At 41.9% G+C, this 20,602-nt stretch overlaps 1 protein-coding gene across 9 annotated transcripts in view; it reads right to left on the bottom strand.

Annotated features, from left to right (window-relative positions):
* Positions 1 to 20,602, bottom strand: part of RAD51B (RAD51 paralog B) — a 397,198-nt gene that overhangs the window by 155,378 nt on the left and 221,218 nt on the right. For all 9 annotated transcript variants that reach the window (XM_082058676.1, XM_082058677.1, XM_082058678.1 and 6 more), the window contains exon 9: positions 3,903 to 4,021. In XM_082058676.1, coding sequence (XP_081914802.1) covers positions 3,903 to 4,021 — 119 coding nt within the window. The remainder of the gene's footprint in view (positions 1 to 3,902; positions 4,022 to 20,602) is intronic.

Here is a 20,602-nt window from a genome sequence, read left to right as displayed (position 1 = left end):
ATGTTTACATATGGATTTCAGGAAAACAAATGTCGTGGTTAACTACTTGCAAGAGTGCTTAGGGAGAACCAAGTATCGGTATCCATGAAGGTAATAGCAAATTCCCTACACGGGAATTTGTGAGAAACAGTTAACTTTTCCCGCATTCTCCCAAGCTTGTAGGCCACAGTGCCGCTGTGCAAGTCGTGCAGCTCAGGCCCACCTCAGCAGCTGCAAGACTCCCACACTACAGTCCATGGTTGTGGGTTTAGGTGGCATAAAGAATTTAAATGCAGACTGGAAACCTTCTGCCCTCCCCCAGCAGTGTTACTTCTGGCCCGCAGGAAACCAAAACTAGAACGCTGGCTTCTAGAAAAGGGCAAAGGAGGAAAGTTCATCTGTTTGTTCAGAAACCTGTTCCTATCCAAGCAATAAAGCAAACCTAATTGATTTTAAGGCAGGCAGGATGTCCTAGAAATTTCATTACTTTGCTGAATTGGCTGCTGTCTTATTAATGTTCACCAGACATACAGAGGGTGGGGTGGAAAAAGGGATAGTTGGCTGAAAAAATGTCTGCTGAACAAACAAAATGAAGGAATCTTTTACTTAATATATTAAAAAATTCTTGTGTAGGAATTCTATGCTTAATTTCCCAACGTTTGTTACATACTCATTCTGCCACCTGCTGCCCTGGCATTCCTCAAAGTTTCAGGAACAGGGACCACGTCTCCAGGCTTTCCCAGAAACGAACACTGCGTGATCTAGCAGCCCAGTGGCCTGTTCTGACCAGAACACAGTTTGGTTTTGGAAAACTGCTTGCTTGAATCCTTCTTAGCAGTTGCATTTTCACTTCACGTTCTGAAGAATACCATCCTTGGGCAGCTCAGGAGGTGCCTTCTCTCTTGCTGGGCAGGACTCCCCGGAGAGGATTAGCACGCTGGCTCTACTCAGAGGGAAGGGAAGGTCCCTCAGACTGTCACCACTGCCCCGGCTCCTCCAGGGAAAGGAGGAGAGAAAATAGAGTCAGGAGAATCATCCTCAGGAGGTCAAGTTACTGAAGAAAGAACGAATTCTAGATTTCGAAAGAAAAAAATGTGCCTGTTGGCAAGTCAGAACAAAACACAGGTTATTTCTTGAACGGAATTGATTCTTCAGGGTTACAAATTGTGAAAAGCAGGGAAAACTTGTTATTTCATTACTTGTCATGCAAATCTCTGGAACAACTGGGTGCTTTCAGTAATTTCCTGAGGCAGAGTTTCACTTTAAAACCAAGACTACACAGATAATCACAGGCATTTTTTCTCTTAATACAGTAATATGAGAATTTGTAAAAGTGATTACTGACTTAGGAATTTTTGGACCTCCAAGTTAAGCTTCCTTAAAAAGTGCTGATTTTCAAAGTGCTGATATCCAATACCTCCTGGCAGAATCACGTTATGATGACTGAAAAGGCATCTCAAGAACTGAGGTACCTTTATTCACAATTCATTTCTGAAAGTGCATATAAAGCAATTATGAAAGAACTTTTGTGTGTAAAACTTTATTCATTTAATCAATACAGTGCTGCTACAGGTAGGGTAATTCTAGAGGCCTTCCTCTAACTGGAAACTGCATGTCTAGCTGAAAGATTTCTATGACTTTAAGAAAAGAGAATTCATCCGAAAAAAAAAAAAAGGACACAGGTATCAGCAACAGGAAAGTCCTTACAGGACATCATGAACATATCCCATTTCATTCATGGACTTCACAGAGCTATCACTATTTATGTCATGCTTCTGTTTCAAATTACTTTGTTTTTAATAATATATACTAATGTTGACTTAGAGGTTGTTCTTCCTCACTGTAGATTTAGTTCTTCTGCTTAACTAAAACAGAATGAGCCCACCGCTTCATATGCAAGCAAGGTGGTGCGCCTGATAAACTCAGTTAAGGACAGAGTAAAACTCCGCTTTTTTAAAGTGAATCTAAACATATTTTTATAATGGAATTTTAAAGACTCGAAAACAACATTTCATACACTTTCAATCTGCTTCTTCTCAAATAAAATCAGGAAAAACTACATTTAATACCCAAATGTACTTTAGGAAAACCGCTCCCTCTTTCCACCACCAGAGGAATGTTGTTAATCCTTTATAGCCAACTTTGTGCATCCTGGAGTAGCATAGAGCCCAGTTTCTGCCCTTTTCCCTCTGCCAGTTCCACCTCTCATGTACCTCCAAAGCGATCCAGGAAATCTGTGAACAGCTTTGTATTTTGCACACACATGTAGAAAAGGAGAACTCATTACAGACCAGAATAAGAAGCAGAACATAGAGAACTTAGAAGAGCAGCAGCAGCAGGAGTATATTTATATATATAACTGTGTATGGTCTTTAGAACTGAGTCCAAAGGATGACTTTACTAACTGCATTTCATAGAATCATAGAATAGTTTGCGTTGGAAGGCACCTTCAAAGGTCATCTAGCCCAACCTCCCTGCAATGAGCAAGGACACCTTAGGAGCAGTCAACATGGCTAAACCAAGTGGAAGTTGTGCTTAACCAACCTTATCGCCTTTTATGAGGACATAACAAGGTGGATAGATGATGGCAAAACAGTGGATGTGGTCTACCTTGATTTCAGTAAAGCATTTGACAGTCTCCCACACCATAGCTAAACTGAGGGAGTGCAGTCTGGACAACTGGGTAATGAGGTGGACTCTGAACTGGCTGAAGGAAAGAAGCCAGAGAGTTGTGGTCAATGGGGCAGAGTCCAGTTGGAGGCCTGTATCTAGTGAAGTGCCTCAAGGGTTGGTACTGGGACCAGTATTGTTCAATATATTCATCAACAACTTGGATGAGGGACCAGAGCGCACTGTCAGCAAGTTTGCTGATGACACCAAGCTGGGAGGAGTGGCTGATAGGCCAGAAGGCTGTGCTGCCATCCAGCGAGACCTGGACAGGCTGGAGAGTTGGGCAGGGAAAAATTTGATGAAATATAACAAGAGCAAGTGTAGAGTATTGCATCTGGGCAGGAACAACCCCAGGTTCCAGTATAAGTTGGGGAATGACCTGTTGGAGAGCAGTGTAGGGGAAAGGGACCTGGGGGTCCTGGTGGACAGCAGGATGACCATGAGCCAGCACTGGGCCCTTGTGGCCAGGAAGGCCAATGGCATCCTGGGGTGTATTAGAAGGGGGTGGTTAGTAGGTCGAGAGAAGTTCTCCTTCCTCTCTACTCTGCCCTGGCAAGACCACGCCTGGAATATTGTGTCCAGTTCTGGGCCCCTCAGTTCTAGAAGGATAGGGAACTGCTGGAGAGACTCCAGCGCAGAGCCACGAAGATGATGGAGTGGAGCATCTCCCTTATGAGGAAAGGCTGGGGGAGCTGGGTCTCTTTAGCCTGGAGAAGACGAGACTGAGGGGTGACCTCATTAATATTTACAAATACATAAAGGGTGAGTGTCACGAGGATGGAGCCAGGCTCTTCTCGGTGACAACCAATGATAGGACAAGGGGTAATGGGTGCAAACTGGAACACAGGAGGTTCCACTTAAATATGAGAAGAAACTTCTTCATGGTGAGGGTAACAGAGCACTGGAACAGGCTGCCCAGGGAGATTGTGGAGTCTCCTACTCCTACTTCCTGTGTAACTTCATCTAGTTGTTCCTGCTCCGGCAGGGGGATCGGACTAGATGATCTTTCGAGGTCCCTTCCAATCCCTGACATTCTGTGATTCTGTGATCTTCACCTAGATCAGTGCCCTGCACAGGAAAGCACTTTAAGGATTACCATACATCTCCACAATACAAAATGCACTAAAAGTTCAAGGAACTTGCATGGTTCTCAGCAGATGTAGCGTAACCACAGAGGCTGAAGGACACAGTCCATCTGACAGAGCACGACTGGTGTAGCTTTATTTAAATTCTTTTCATTGTTAAGCTCTCACCTGTCTTGTTGGCAAGTCATGATACTGTAGTATGAGCCTGGTGTTGACGCTGTGACTCCATGTGTTGCCAAGGGCTGCTGTCACACAACCAGATTCCCTCTTCCCACCTCCAGAAGCTCCTGAAGATAAAAATGAAAGAAATTGCATCAGCACTGCACCACAGAGAAGAGTTCAGCATGAAAACACCAATCAGTCATCTCAGATCATTCCCAAGGCTAGGTAATCACAATTGGTACATAATAGATGGCAGTGTTGCATGAATTTTCTACCTTTCTAATTTATTTATAGAACTGCAGTGTGACTTCTCCATCTCATCAGCCTGCTCAGAGCACAGCTCACACACCAGTCGCTGCTGGGGTGGTGGCTTCTGCTCATGACACAGGTGATACAGGGAGAACAGAGACGAAGAAAAAGAAGAAAAGAGAAGGGAAGAAAACAGGGCTGACACACAGATGAAAGAAAGGTGGCAGATCTCAGTTTATGGATGCAGTATGTGGGAAAAGGAGTAGGTCTCCAGAAGCACGGAGATGGGATCCTAGCTTGGGAAGGTGAAGGTGAGAGAATGCTAGAGGGGTGGGAAAAGACCTCTGCATATCCCCCTGCTTTATTCAGATCCAGCTCAAGTAAAATGACGTAGTGATTTCAGTTCCTGCAAACACTCCTTCCTTCCTCACACTAAAAGAACCAGCATTAAACCCATCTTCGAAGGGCATATGAGCAGGCAGGCCAGGGGCTGCATGAGGTACCTGTTCTACCGTCTCCTGTGAAACGGAGCTCTTCAGGGCACCAGCAGAGACTGTATCTGTTTTGGATCACAAGCAAAAGGAGGAACTAGCTGCTTCACTCTCGCTGAACAGCTGTCACAAAGTGAAAAGAAAGCTTCTTGTGGTCTGAGTCAAATGCAAAATATCTCTGCACAACCAGGGGAAAAACAAATCAAGTAAGAAAGGGTGATTCTTCAATGGAGACCCTTGGTGCTGCTTCCAAGCAGAAGAGGAGGCTCATGTTGGGCTCCACTGCCCTGCATGAGTTGTCGGTAGAACTGGGCAACTACACTTGGTCCTACTTATACACCAAGGCTAGATCAATTTTGTTCATTTCTCCCCATCAACGCCACTAAAACAAACCTTCCTGAAGTACCTTCATTGTCACTGAGATGAATGCCACATGTAGGCAGGATAGGGAAGGTAGGTTTATTCCACCTTCCATTTTTCACTGGAGGAAACAGTAGGATTAAAGCTGTTCAGCTTAATACTGATTCTAGGATTATTCTGTTATGTCCAACCAGAGAATTACAAATATTGACATGGTCTCAAATACCTTCTCGTCCTCTACAGGCATCATTTTAAAGACTAAATTCTTATGTAACCAAGTACCAGTTGTTGTAAACTTGGTTGAAGGGGATATAATAATAAAGGAACTTCAGTTTCATTAGTGTCTCATCCTATGAACATTAAGATAACTAGACCAGTGTCTTGAATCAAATAAAACAGACTTCTTAAAACAACATTTTTATATGCAAGGAGTCCTTGCAGGCAGAATGCGATTACACTCTTGATTAAAATAAAATAACCCATTCCTTATTGGTATAACTGCACAGAGCAATGAGTTCTACCCTTTTCACATTCTCATATAGATTTTTGTCTTGCCAGATGAAAGGGTCATTGCCTGGCAGGTCCATCCCCACCACTGGGCCCCTTTGCAATCTCTACCAATTAGGTAATTCAAAAATCTTTCTTCGTTGAATGCAAAAAAGAGATCAATGCACAATATGACAGGGAAATAACAAAACAGAGAAGCAAACAGTCCCCAAATCTTTCAATCTTGACATCAAACCATCTTGATAAAAGCCTGATTTATTTAAAAGGAGAAAAAAACCTCCAAAAGTACAGAGAAAATATTTATAAAGCATTAAACTACTGAGCTCAACAGAAATGGCACACCATGCAATAAGAATGAAAGTACTTTCCCCTTGCTCAGGCTGTGCAGCTTTCTGGTTCATTGGCAGAGCCCATAAAGATCACTGCTTTTCACCTGCATTGCATTTACTCTGTATTTTTGGTGCAGATCTCTAACAATGACACCAAAAGGGAAAGGAAAAAAAAAAAAAGAAAAAAACCCCTCAACCCTCCATCTATTTTTCCATCTTCACCTACTCAGAAAGTACAAATATAAAAATACCCAATGGTGGAAAAACCCATCGCACAGTAAAATACAACCCACAGGACAAACTCGTGTGAAGTAACTAACCACAGCACCCTCAGACTCCCATGCGCTGTCTACTGCCATTTGCAGCCCTTCTCCACAGCATGTTCTTTAGCCCAAAGGTGCTTGTGATTCTCTCAGCCTACAGTGGTGACCATCTCACCCTCTGCACTGGTCAGCCAAGGAACATCCCAAATTCTTTCTGTCATATGCTCTACCTTCACAAAATTAACAGAAAATGAGTAAGGATGAAAAAAAAAAAAAAAAAAGGGTCCTTTAAAATTAAAGCCCTGGCCCTAGCAGTACACAGCTACTTAGACCACCATTGAAATCACCTACTTGAGACAAAGCACAGACCAAACCCCATACACACACAACCCTAGGTAATTACCAAACACAAACTACTGATTTGCACCAACAGACACTAAAGCAAATGTTGCTCCCTGTTCCAACTGTACAGATCTGTGTCAGTTAATGGGTTATGCAGGCACATCAACAGCAGAGTCTGGTTCATCTTAGGAGAAAAATCAAAACTTACTTACTAAAGCAGAATATTGCCTTTATATGGTCTTTTATTATTTAGGATATACAGCAGAAAAACCAGTTGCTGCTGTAAGAAATCAAGCTTGGCCACAGAACTAGGCATGTAAAAATTACAACTTTAAAAATTATTATGCTCCTCCTTTTATTAAGAGAAGAACTCTGGCAATTTTACCCCTAAAAGACAGCTAGTTCTAAATTTGTGCAAACCACACCCTTCCCTCCCCCAACCCCCTGCCCTGATTATTTCAGCTTTTTTCAAATTTTCATCAGAAATAACTGAAAACATTTTTGGGCATTGTCTTCTTTTTTAATAGTATAATCAGCAAAATATACTTAGCAAATGAAGCAATTAAGCGCAAACCTCTACTAATCCCCAGTTTAAAAAACCCCAACATTTCAATGGAAATTTTTTTGACCACCCCTAGTTTGTAGCGATGCTACTGCTGCAGCACTGAAGTGTCTACTAGAGATTACAGTGAAAAGGTTGTTCTGATTCAATTGTCATCATCAAGAGACCAAAATTTGCCACTTCCAGACTCCAGCTGAAAAGTTCTGATGGATACAGAAGAGAATGTGACAGAAAGGGAATGAGCCCACTTCTCAATTTGCACAACATGGGTTTATTTACATCAAATGTCCCAAACAGGTGAGTTTTCACACTTTTTTTGTTTCTCATTACATTTATGTGTATCTGTGTACACATTCTGGGTGACTTTTACAGTGTTAGTCTGATAACAGATCAAGAAAAGGGTCCTTTCTGCTGTCTTTTTTCTAGCCATTCATTGTTTCTCTTGTGACAGCTCCTAGAGCCCTCATCTGCAATATGCAAACCACTATGCAAACAGAGAACAAAAATATAGGTCCTGACCTAAAGACCTTCTTTTCATGAGAACTGCAGTTTAAGAGTCTCTTAGCTGCTGCTGATTGTTCCCCACTTACAAGGAATCATCCCCAAGGGATGCGGGAAAATAAACCAAGATATGTGACAGACCAGCAAGACATTCAGTATTCTCCATATGAAACATTAGAAGCTTTTTCAAGTAAGTAATATTAACCATTATTCTACCCCCAAAAAATCAGTTGGGACCTCTATCCAGGTCAAGAAAGAGTAATAGTCCTCTGGAGAACTGGACAGATGCTGGTTTGCTTTTCATTCCACACTATCACGCCCACTGGTACCAGTGTGCTTTGCACCAGAGGATCTCGTTCCCTGACATTGGTGAGTGTGTGTCAATTCTGTTTTGAGTTGAGAAAGAGAGAGAGACAGACAGACAGACAGAGAAGCACACACATGCTAGTACTGGGACTCCTGTCTGCTGACCTAAAAGAGGAATTGATATTGAGAAACAAGAAAATCCAGCTGGTCTGATTTCTTGCCAGACAATCTACCAGCCATGACCAAAACAGTCAGGTCTCGGGAGATCTGTGGAGGTGGGAAGACAGCTGGTGGTTTACAGCACCTGAAACACGGCCCAAATCGGGGAACTACAGAGTTGAGATCCTTGGGAATAGGCACTTTCTTTTCACTGGTGTAAACCTTCTGTCTCTGTGGCCTGACAACATCCCACAAAGTGATGAGCTTCCGGCACAATCGCTGCTGCGTGGCCACTGTGAATGATCAAACGAGCAGTGCTTTGGTGGGTGGGACGGTGAAAATCAAGTAGAAGACAGTGGTTAAGTCAATTCCTTTCTGTAACCAAAGATAAATTCTTCATCCCTCAGCTCATCCTCCTTCCCTTTCTAATGATGTGTTTTTTTTGAGAATTTACCTCTTTTTCTAAAAACTAGAATTATACTAATTTACACCACTCTTAGTGCCCAGAGTTCTTTGCCACTTTGTTTACGACTAAAACTTAAAGGAGCTTCTTCCAATCAACTTCTCCTATGCAGTCATTTCTTCTTCAAGACTAGAAAATAAAATCCCAAACTGTTGACCTACAAGGGGAGAAAAAAACCCAAACAACCCAGATCTGGAATTTTGCCTGCCTGCACATATAAAGGATATATAGGTTGAAAAAAAAAAAAAAGCTTGCCCAATCATGGCATCTGGCAATGCTAGGGCCCTCTGAACCAGAAAATGCTTTTAATTATCACCTCACCAATCATGCTGGAAGTTACTGCTGTATTTTTTTAGTTAAGTTCCCTCAGGGAATTAAACAGATCATGATATTAATCAGAAGGCATGTAGGAGGGAGGGGGCAGAATGCTAGAATTACACGTGTAGGTCCCTTAAGTCTTGAATAAAGAACTGAGATTTAGAATCCCACTGTCAGAGCAACTGAAGCCTTGCATGCTGCAAGCCTCAGCCCTCTGACCTACACAGCCACGGCATTATCGTATCTGATTTTCCCAGGATGGTTAATCTCAGCTGCTGAACTTCATCAGTCTCTGCTTGTGTTTACCCATCATCTGGATTTGCCACTTCTGAACTTCCCAGGCTAGAACCAAATAAGCCAGCTGTTACACTCCTCCCTGACAGGGACAAAAAAACCCAACAACATAACAGTCTGAAGTCTGGAAGCCTAAATGGCTAAATCCCAGAAAGGCAGAATAAAAACTAATATATCTCAGGGGAGAAGAGGGAGACGTAGTTCTGAAGCTGCAGTGAGTTTCAGAACGCAGCTTACAGCAGTATGGTCACGTTAGGATGCTGTGGCCCAAGGCACACACTGTATTCTCATAGTTTACATTTTTTTTCATAAAATATGTTCTGGTAAAGAAACAGTGTCCTGGCAGCTTAGCTCTCATACCCGCAAAACTGACACAGTGGAGGCAAAAGCAGGAGCAGCCAGTCTGCAAATGAACCTAAAATTCCATTTGAGAGCCAGGGCAAGGAAGGGTGACAGGGGTAGGAGAGCGGGAGTTGAGTTTTGGTCGCACGTTGAGTTCTCCATCGAAGTTGCCAATAAAAGCAGCAACTAGTGTGAATGTATGGAGGGTGTTTCTGACACGGCTGTCCACTTCCCCCGGAGCAGGCTGACGGTATGCCTGCACGGCAGATGGAAAAGGACAGTAAGTGTGTGCAAGCCAGTCTTAAAGGAGCATTAAGGTCTGCTTTAGTACATATATTCTGCCAAGAAGCCAGAGGGGGCTTTGTGCTGCCACAGCCAGGTCACTGCCAGCACCTGAGTTTGCTCAACACCATCACTGACATTCAGCCTACACCGCGGTGGACCTTTCTCAATATACTCAGCATAAGAAACTTCAGCAAATAATGATTTGTGATGACAGCCTAGTTCCATGGATTTGAACTAGTGAATCAAGTTATCTGTCTTTTTCACTCCTGAGCACAGGAGTATTTCAGCAGTGCTCCTCTTTAAGGATCATTTTCAAATTTAGTGAGTGATGATTTCTTGATACAGAAGGTTGAAACATGCAATAATTAAGAGTCCAGGGTGGGGCTGTTAACCACAAGGATTTGTTTAATAATGAATGGTAAACTGTACTTCAAGTTGAGATTCTTTTTGTACGCAAACTGAGCAAACTGCTTTACTTTGCATGATGACTATCACAATTTCCTTGAAAACTTAGCCTTCAGTGTTTTTAACACTGGTCCCACAGATAACAGTTACAATTCCCTAAAGGTGTAAATAAAAACAACAGTCTTAAATCTGTAAAGCTTGGATCATGAGCCAGAGTTATCTAAACTGAAATTCCAGGATGAAACAATTCTCCTTCAGCCTGCGACATGGAAACAGAGGTCAGCCAAACGTTTGGGGGCTAGATATGACTGTTTGCAAATTACAGCTGTTCACATCTGGAGCTCAGATTTGGCCGAACTCTTAATACTATCCATCACAAAAACTAAACTGAAAGAATGTTTTGGTTGTATGGTTAGGAACATAAAAGTTAGGAAACATTAAATGTAGAAAATGCTCTGTACAACTTTAACTCTGCTTATCAAACAAGGGAGTCAATTATATCTCACAACGACTATCATCTTGGTTGAGTGTGGCATTTGCTAACTGGTGAGGATGTGGCCGCAAGTTTGCATTTGCTTATACAGCTCTCACTGGCTGCAGCTATTTCTCAGCAGAGAGGGGCCCATGACACAAGATTGTGACAGTGGCCCATCCACTCTTCTCTGGAGAAGTGTCTTTTGGGCTGCCCTCGTGAACCCCGCACATCCACCTGGCAGACGCAGCCAAGTGCTTGGAACACCTTCACGACATATGTTAATTGGGCACTTTCCCTTTTTAAAAAAAGAAAAAAATTATTGCACAGCAAATATATTCATGTATATAGGACGTCTTCCTTCTCATTGTCAGATCTATGCCACAACATTTTAGTACATGCAGAGACCTTAGTGGCTCCCTGTTTATAACATATATGTTTATATACTTAGACATAGAGGCAGTATATAACATGAAGGATATTAAAATGACTGAGGATTACAGGGGTCTGGCTTCACTCCCTGACTGACACAATTTCGAGGAGGTTCTCAGCAAGTCAGGCCCCCTCTTCATGGTGCAGTTCCCAGCTGTGGAGAGGAGGAGGTATATGATTTTTCTTCATCTCATTCTCAAAAAGGAATTACTCACTTTATCTGAAACTAAGCAAACAAATTCAATCTTGGACAACAACCAAGACTGGAAAATTTCATTGCGATAAGCTCTTCTGACTGAAGACAGAGGGTTAGAAGGGAAACAGTTATATAGCCTTAACTATAGGAGGTTCCTTCCGTTCCTGCTATAATGCAAAATATTCCAAGATGTGCCAAGTTTTCACTGTAGTCTGCATCAGGCAGTGACAGGACACCGCAGTGCTTTGTGGAGAGTAACGCATAAATCCAAAATGATCTTTTGCCTGCAGTGACTCTTCTCTCCTGAGATGTATTACATTTTTTAAAGTCAGTGAAAAATAAAAAATTGCAAAATATCACTTTTAATCCTTGGACTACAAAATGGTTGATTCCTCTAGAGGCTGGAGGGGCCCAGAAACAACTTTTTTTTTCTCTTTTTCCCAGATTTGGGGGTGGGGGGGTGGGGAGGAGGGAGGACAAGGGGAAAGGGAGAGAGTAAAGAGTGGTTGGTTTCAAATAGCAACATTGTCCAAAAGGGTGAAAGGGAACAGATGGCCGTGGAGAATGCAGCCTCAAAGCCCTAAAGAAAAGGGCTATTTTGACAGATCTTGCTGTTTCCTATTCAAGCATGAACACTCCGGCATGGAGAGTTAAGACGATACAAGGAACAACCTCTGTTCCCAGCAACTGACTATGGGCAACTGGCCTCTGAGGCTCTCTGAGAAAAACAACATGAGACAGACAGACAAACAGATATGGCAGCAAGCCCAGATCTCAGCCACCAGGAAAAAAAAAAAAAGGCCAGAAACAGCTGCCTTTTCCTGGCTCCAGCGCAGAGCATCAGAAAGAGCCTGTCCAGCCTTTCTCATCTTCCTTTTCAGTGAAACTTCTTGAAGGGGTCACCCTCAAGCTGTTGGTCTTTGCCCTGAGGGGAGGTGAAGAAGAGGACAGAGCAGAGCTCGTCTGGCTCAATGAAACCTGCTTCCTTTAATCACAAAGACCTCCCTCCAGCTAACGAAGGGGAACTCTAAATGTAAAATAGCATAATTAATGCTGGATTTTTGCATGCAAAAAGGTTGAGAAATTTAAAGTTGTGGCTCCCACAGTACGTGTAATTTGTTTGCATAGTATACAGCAGCGAGCCATTATATCCGAGGGCAGGGAGAATTGTACTCACTGTGGGAAACACTGCTAATGTGTGTCCTGACTTTTTCTATCACTCCTAATTAAGAGAGTGCATCAGCAGCTGTTTCATTCACCGTCTCTGGGCATGTACTATCAGATAGAGATTTCAGCTTTAAAGGGCAGCTTCACTTCCACACCCAAAATTTAGAGAGAGACCTAAGCCATTAAGTGTAACCAGACTTCACTATTTCCAAAGTCCAGAGACCAAGGGATGAATCTGAGTTGCAGAAGTTCTTTCTGATTCTTGCGCCACTTACATTATTTAGGGCAGAGCCTGATGGGCTGTTTCCCAGCCTATGGCTGCCCATGGGCTGAAGTACTGAGCGATTCTTTCCCTTTGCACTGTAACCTGGACAAGGGCAATCGAAGCAATGGGAGTTTCATGCAACAGTTGCAGGGAGGAAAAGAAGGGTCAAGCGGTATAAACATTAACTATCTTCACAGTCCTTCCCGGAGGCAAGGAAGTAGCTATCATCTCAATTTTAATATCCTCCTTTTTAAAAATCATTGAAGGAAAAAGATAATAAAGAATTGTGGGTGCTCATATGCCAGGACTCCAAATGAAGAAATGCAAATGCTACATACTGATCCTATCTGAGCCTTTGTTCCCTCATCTGTGAAACTGCATTGTTAACTTCAGTCGATAAATAGTAAATGTGTAGAAAAAACAGACAACAGCAACAAATCACCTTGAAATCCTCAGGCTCTAAAGGAATCCAAATTATTATCTAACCCTTGGTTTTCTGCAATATGTAAATGGTTGTTTTGTTTTCACAAAGGACAGCAAATATAGTCATTACTAGCTGTAATTGTTAATTTGTAACTAAATAGATAGGATCTGACTAGTAGAAGTAGCCAAACAATTAAAAAAACCCCTTATTTAGGCTAAATCTGATAAAATCTATTTTTTTTTCTTAACCATGAGCTTCCTGAAACTGAGTAACTGCTCCAGGCTATACTTATTAAGGGAATCTCAAACGTGGATTATTGGCTAAGTATTAATGAGTATCAAACTTGTTGATTCATCTTTCTTCACTGTGTTTCCTCGAGTAAAGTCAACCTGATACAGTTGTCCCATAATTTTCCTGATGCTTTACTTTCAGTGTACAATTCCTGTTCACTGCCTGCATAACAAACAGTGCTCGCAAACCCATTCCGTCTTTCACGTTGCAGGACAGGTGGTCCCTCAGCATATTCCCACACATTCCAAATATTTTAAGTGTTCCACATCTGTTGTCTAAAACATTTTTAGCTTCCTGCAAGAACAGTAGGAGATGAAAACAAAAAGTTATATATAACATAGTAACTGACCTTTTATGCCACAAGAGCTCTCTGTCATTTCAACAAGATGATAAATTTCAAAAAAGAGCTCAACCTTCATTCGTTATACTATATAGCTATTAAAAATTCTTGCAGAGAAGATAACTTGAGAATTAATTTATGACAGCTGTAATAGCCCAGATGATAAACCTGAGTGTGGATGTGCCTTTTTTTTTTTCAGTGTCTGCTGATCTATGGGAAATGTTAAAAATTAAATAATAAAGCTCTTTTACACATCTTCTGACCATACAAACCAGTCTATCTGCTTAAAAACCAAACCAACAAACACACACCATCTCCCATGTACGTTTAAACAACTTGGGTGGGATTTTTAGAAGTGCTTGGTGTTGGCCTACAGCAGGTAGAGAAACACTCAAACGCTTTTTTTTTTTTGGTGGTGGTGGTTGGTTGGTTTTGTTTGTTTGTATTTTTTTTTGTTTCTCTCACTACAAGACTGAACCTGATCACATGTAATTTAAAAACCTACGACTTCAGGTAATTCTCAGTGATGAAACATAGCCACTGGTCAAGATCTGAGACCAGGAAATTAAAAGCACTAATTGCATCTCAGTTACCAAGCTGCTATTAGGAGGCAGAAAGCAACTGTCCGGGCTGTAGCTGGGGAAGGCGGTGAGGGTCAGCATTGCTGCTCTTGCTGAAAGTGTTCTGAGATGGCAGCACCTCCCAGCAGTCGGGAATTTGTTTTGCACCTCCATGTAGGAGCTGGCCTGTTTGGTTTTCCCAGCCCCGCCGCTCTGCTGGGTTGTGGCTGGTTACGGGCTGTGACAGGAGACTCTTCCCTTCTGCGTGACCGATGCTGTTTCCAGCCAAAGAACAGCACTCCTTGGAGTGCCCAGCCAGCATGACAGCACACTGCAGCTAGGAGAGCTGACACCTCATCATATGAGATATTAGCAGTACAAACATGATCTCCACAGCTATGCAATATAAACAAATGCACTCTGGGGTTTTTTGGTTCGTCTGTTTGTTTTTTAAATGAAAAAGAAACCTTCTATTCTGAGCTACAGAGAAAAGTCATATGGGATCTCCACGTGACAGACGCAAGATTATGCCTCAGGGAAAATGATGCCACTGTGCTGACACACAGCAAATGCCTTGGTCCTTTCCATGGGGCCAGGACAGAAAGCTAGGGATTTAAGCAAACTTGTCTCAGTTGATTTTGGAATTCCATTACCTTTGTCCAGCCACAAACTGATGCTGACTGCAAGGCATAACAGCAGCGTGATGCTGGATATGAATGAGGACATAGATGTTTTCACTGAAAACACAGTTGTATGGAAGAGGAAGATTTTAGCTTTCTTTTTAATAGTGGAAAACTCCGTCCTCTCATCATAAACCCCAAGAGGTCTCTGACACCCTGGTACCACAGTGAGAAGTGGAAAGACAAGAGAGAGGAACAAGGGACAGCCACGCTGGGGTGCAGCACCAGGCACCACTGCAGGAGCCTAAGAAATGAGAGTTGTGGGAGCTTCACTTGCCCTGCAAATTCCACCTTTCTAAAACCAGTTCTGAAGCACAGATGTTGGCATGCTTAACTCTGCAAAGCACGAGCCTACCAAAGACTGAAAATGACTGAGAAGTTAGAATAAAAGTTACTTGCAATTATGTACACAGATTCATTTTTCATTTTTGTTGTGGAAAGAATTTTAGCAGCCCAGGGGATAATTTCAGAAGGAGATTCAGCATGTCCAAAGGAACTCATACAGTGAATTTCAAAGAAATGGCTGCTAACAAGACCTTGTACTTGTGAATATACTATATAAACTTTTACAATATACTAAATACTTCTAAAGAAAAAAATAATAATGTAGAGGTTAATATATTTTCGCTGGTATTACAGGAGAGAAAATATACTTTTGGAACTCGTTATCTCCAGAATCTGCAAAGGCTAGACTATAATCCAGTATGTCAGAGGATGACTTTACACAAACAGAAAAGCTTCAGAGGCATACACTAGTCCATCAAAGTGCACTGTTCTCTCTGCAGTCCATATAAAAGCTTAATTTGGGGATCTCCCTAGACTGTAAGGGCTTCAGGCAGCCTAATGAACACTTGGGCAGATAGCACTTGTATGCAATCACACGATGACTGTGAACTGCATACACTTGCTAACGAACAGCGCAGTGCTTCGCAGGTGAGCTCACACTGGCTTCAGAGACACGGGAATTTATCTGGCACCGATAAGTCATTTCTGGTACCTGAGAGATCAGCTGGGTTCCCTCACAAAGTTTTGGATTCATCAGGTATCAGAAATGACTCATCCCTTCCATGGCAAACTGCCGAAAAGCCCAGAGGTGCAGAGAGCAGCAGTGGTTACTAAGCAAGGGACAGTCTTTCCTCAGAAAACTAGGTCTGATACTGTTTCTTTGCATGATGCTGCCACAGTGATGTTATTTCATAAGAGATAAAATAAAATATTTTAAAGTCACTGATGATCCCATAGCAACATCAAGACTATGAAAATGGAACATGAACAGTGCAAGGAGATGGAGAATCCTCAGGCTCTGCCACTCAGGTCTGCCACTCAGATTTGCTCTGCAGTCCTGCAATCTCCAAAACTTGCCCAAGAAACTACAGGAGAAAATACCCAAGCTATGCAAATATACTCCAAAGCATCACACACTGTCATTACTCAACCACGCCTTCCAATATCTGGTGGTTTTAAAACTTCTATTTCTGGAGCCAAGTGATTATGGAAAAAACCCATAGTCTCCTATGCAGCCTTGTCCCCTCTCCTGCACCCAGCATACACCCATTTCTCTGTCATGACAAGTTTGAGAGTGGCCTGAAAACAGTTGTGATCGCATCCCCAAAGTTTAGGAGTCAAGGGGCAAATAAAAAGATCTCCGAAATGTATATATTTTAAAACTCAGTTTTCTGATTCTAATCTGGAAGGCTAATATTCAAGTCTGGCAATACTGATGTAGTTATAGCAACTTCAGGTACTAGATTTGTCAACTTATTTTGCTATTTTCAAATAAAATATTTGGTACAAATGTTGCATGAATTATCCTTTGACTATAGAAGTCATCTGAGGTTGCTATGTATTTTGAATCTATCTAGCTGCAGCACAACAGATACACAAATTCCTTTTATCTGCAATGAATTCCTGCAAATCTTGTGTAAGGCCGCAGGTAACTCCAGGCAGATCACTCCATGCTAGTGTCTTATTTCCCATGCTAGAAACTTCCAGGACTTTTAAAACACATTATGTTAGTGTATTGTAGAAGTAAGACCATAAGCAGCTGTAAAAATAGTCAAGACATCAATTCTCCAACCTCCTGCAACAGAATGAGCTGCCAACACTCTTGAAACTTTCCATGTCAATATGGTTTCTCAAAACTGAAGGCAGACATCAACTCCTGTAGTAACTTTACCAAGTTCTTTTCAAACACTGTCTCTGCAAAGAAACATGGCATCTACAAATATTAAGGCTCATTTCTCCCATTTTTTTTTAGCATACAACCATATTATTATTTATACAAGATAGTTTGGTCTGAGGTCTAGAGTACCTTCAGCTAACTTAGTCTGGTGCTTTACCTCTTCAGCCAGGTCTTTAAGGAAAACGCTGAACAGCATTGACCCCAGCAGTGACCAGTGAGGAAGGCCACCACCTGCCAGGTGGAATTTCAATCTGATCACACACATCCATGACACCAGTCATCCCATCATACAAGAGAACCAGACTGGGGAGGTGCAATTTGCCTTTGGTTAATCCAGGCTGGCTGTTTCCAATCACCTGCTGGAAACCTTAGATGAGATTACCTATCCTAGTATTAATTCCAAAATAATTCTGTTGTTTCAGTGTCTTATCACAGAATGAAAACAAAATAAAAACACCTATACTCCAGCTAAAGTTAAACATCTGTTTAAAATGCTGATAGGTTTGATAGATCCTTAACTAAATAATGTCAATCCCCTACCTTTAAAGTACAACTTGGCAACATTTGCAAGTAAAATAGCAAGCTGTAGACATAGGATTTTTTTTTTAATAAAAAAAAGAAGATAATTCAACAGCTTGTTAAGAATAAGTTTACTCCAAAACTGAGAATATCATGAGGGTGTTTAGGATGACTGCCTAGATAAAGATTAGTGGATTCAACTAACTGTCCATACAGTCATAGGAGAAAACCACATGCTTATTCTCCTTCAGCAATGTTCTTGAAGTATTCATGGATTTGCCATGGGAACTAACTGCGTAACCTTTCTCTGTGAATAATGTATTTTAAGAAAAAAAAATGGGAAGCATAGCAAGACTTAGAGTGATGATCAGGTGTGTAAATTTCTGCACTCTCATGGGCTAGAAAATTGGCTCTGCATTGAGACACTAAGTACTTTTTATATGCAGGTCCAGATGTTAAGCAGACAGCTCTGATGCAGGTTTCCTTCTACTCATCCTGCCAAGGATTTTGTAGCTTCTGAAGACGTTCAGGAGCTGTAATGGGATTGACTTTCCATGGCTAGGCCAGTTCCTGGCACTGCCAGATATTACAAATGATGTGACAAACTGCATATGATGTTTCGGTGAGGATTTAGACTTTCAGCTTACACTTAATAATATGGTCTGCAATGCTCAGAATCTCCTACATTACACTAGAAGCTTCTCCTGTTTAAAAAAAGCATGGAGAGAAGAGTCACAGAAGCCCAAAGCTATAGCAGTTATTTAGAACTGCCCAGCTCCACATAAAAATTGGACAATATAGGCAGTGAGCAAAAAGGATTAAGTCTTCACACCATCACTCAGAATGGTTTTTTCCTAGTAAAAGGATAGTACTCTCAGTCTAAAATGTTATTTTAAGGACTTACATGATGTCCTCTGGAGTTTCAGCAGCATTCTCATCACCCACTTCTAATGACAGTATCTACAAGGCAGCAGCAGCAGGGATCTTTGAGAGATACACTTGACTTCAGAGAGGAAGGAACAGAAGTAAGCAAGTCCTGCCATTAGCAGAGCATGTTCCCCAACACAGATGTTATTGCCAGTGCTCCACTAAAGTGAATTCTGAAGCTGAAATCCCACCTCCATAAACATGTCTGTTTGCTCCTCCAGTTCTCTGCAGACTGAGAAAGACTTTACTAAATTAATTATACAACAGAAACTCAAATGATCACACAAGTCTGAGCTGCAGGCACTGACAGCACATTTGTCTACAGTGCTTCTGCCCTGACACTATCAAGCAGAACTTGTGCTTTCCTCTGTGCTGTCCACAGGTTAGGAACGCATTTAGATTTCACCGATGCTCAGCGACCAAAAGCTGGCTCCACGTATACGACTTTCATAATTTCTGCTGAGCTCAGTTCCCCAAGAGATTGCAGTACTTGCCTTTGCCCCTTTCTGCCCAGCTGGCAGCAATTCAGCGTAGCTGGTGTCAGGTCCCCGGGCACACGCAGCCCTGCAGCCTTTCTCCCAGCTGCGCGGCTGCTGACAGCTTCCCTACCTGCTGCGCTGGCTCTCCAGTGAACACTGACGTCCCTCGTCCTTACTTTCCAGGAGGCTTACATCCATAACCCTGTGTGTCTGAAACACCTTCTGAGGGCCAGAATGAAGACACTGGTTAACAGCCCTACTCCAGAGGAACACTACAGTTGCCTACACTGAAGTTCATCTGTGCAACTTCATCCCTCCTGACTTTGAGACCGCAAAATTAACCCCTGAACTTGTCAGTTTCACCACCTCCTAGGCCAAAAGCAAAGAACATTGCTTTGGATGGAAATACTTCTTAATGTGGACAGCCAGTAGTGTGTACATTTACATGAAAACCTCACCACGGTAGACTTCACATTGTACAGATAGTTGTGCTTTTGTGGAAAAAGGGAATGAATAAGTTGCAAAAGACAAACACGACCTAACACACAACTGGAAGTTTGTCTGGTCCTGCAATGATAAGTGTCACACAAAATCTTGAAAAGTTGCAACTTGGTTTGAAAAACAGCTGTGTTCATTTAATGAAAGACAGTGAAAAAGATCTGCCGAAGTACTATGTCACAACATCCTAACTTGGTAATATATAATACTTTATGATACATTAAAATAGTACTATGCAACACAAGAAAAAAAAATATTGTTTTAGTCTCTCATTTTCACCATGAGAATGGCTTCTTGGCTGATGACTATGCCAGCAGCACCTTGCAAGGACTGTTCCTTAGGTCATTACATATTTCTGTCCTTTCTATACTAGTGTTGCAGTGGAGCTTCTGAAGATTCAACAACTGAAGCAGAGGTGACTTGCTAAGCTGCACATCCAGTGGTCTGAAGTACATGGCAGTTTTCCAGCATAATGTAATCACCGGAAAGTAAAGCAAGTTTAGTCCCTGACTAATGATGTAATTTCAAGCATTCTTACCTCATATATATGTATTTAACTCATCTTCTCCAAAAGCTGTGCTGTGACTTCGCTATCTATCTTGGCATCCATGAAACCAACTAACTTCTGCTTCTGGGAAGCGACACTTCAGGCAAGTTCATTCTGCCTGATGTGACAAAAGAGAAATACAATGGGAATACCATCTATGTCACATAGCAAAAACAGGTAACTGCTGCTATTCCACCTCTTCTAGAGTCACCTATCCTATCTTAGGCATAAACTCTGCAATTTTATTACATTACGCTTTGAAACAATTAAAATTTCTTCACACCCAGGTGAGGCGTATGTAAAACAAATAACTTGAGCACTATGATGGAGCACAGTCCCTGGGGAATTCCACGTATGCTTCTCAAGCAGAGCTTGTACCATGGTTCTGAGCCCTTGACTTTGAAAAGCAAATGAACAAGAACACTGATTAAAAAGTGGAACAAGTATGATATTAACTTTGTTATCAAATAAGAGTGTGATTAAAGATAGTATCAACTTGACATACATAAGAAAGGACTAAATGTGGACTAAGCAGAGTCTTAGTGAATGTG

The sequence above is a fragment of the Streptopelia decaocto genome, assembly GCF_964273445.1.
Source record: "Streptopelia decaocto genome assembly, chromosome: 7".
NCBI lineage: Eukaryota > Metazoa > Chordata > Aves > Columbiformes > Columbidae > Streptopelia > Streptopelia decaocto.
Note: the sequence above shows the minus strand (reverse complement) of the source record. Positions and strands in the feature narration are given on the sequence as shown.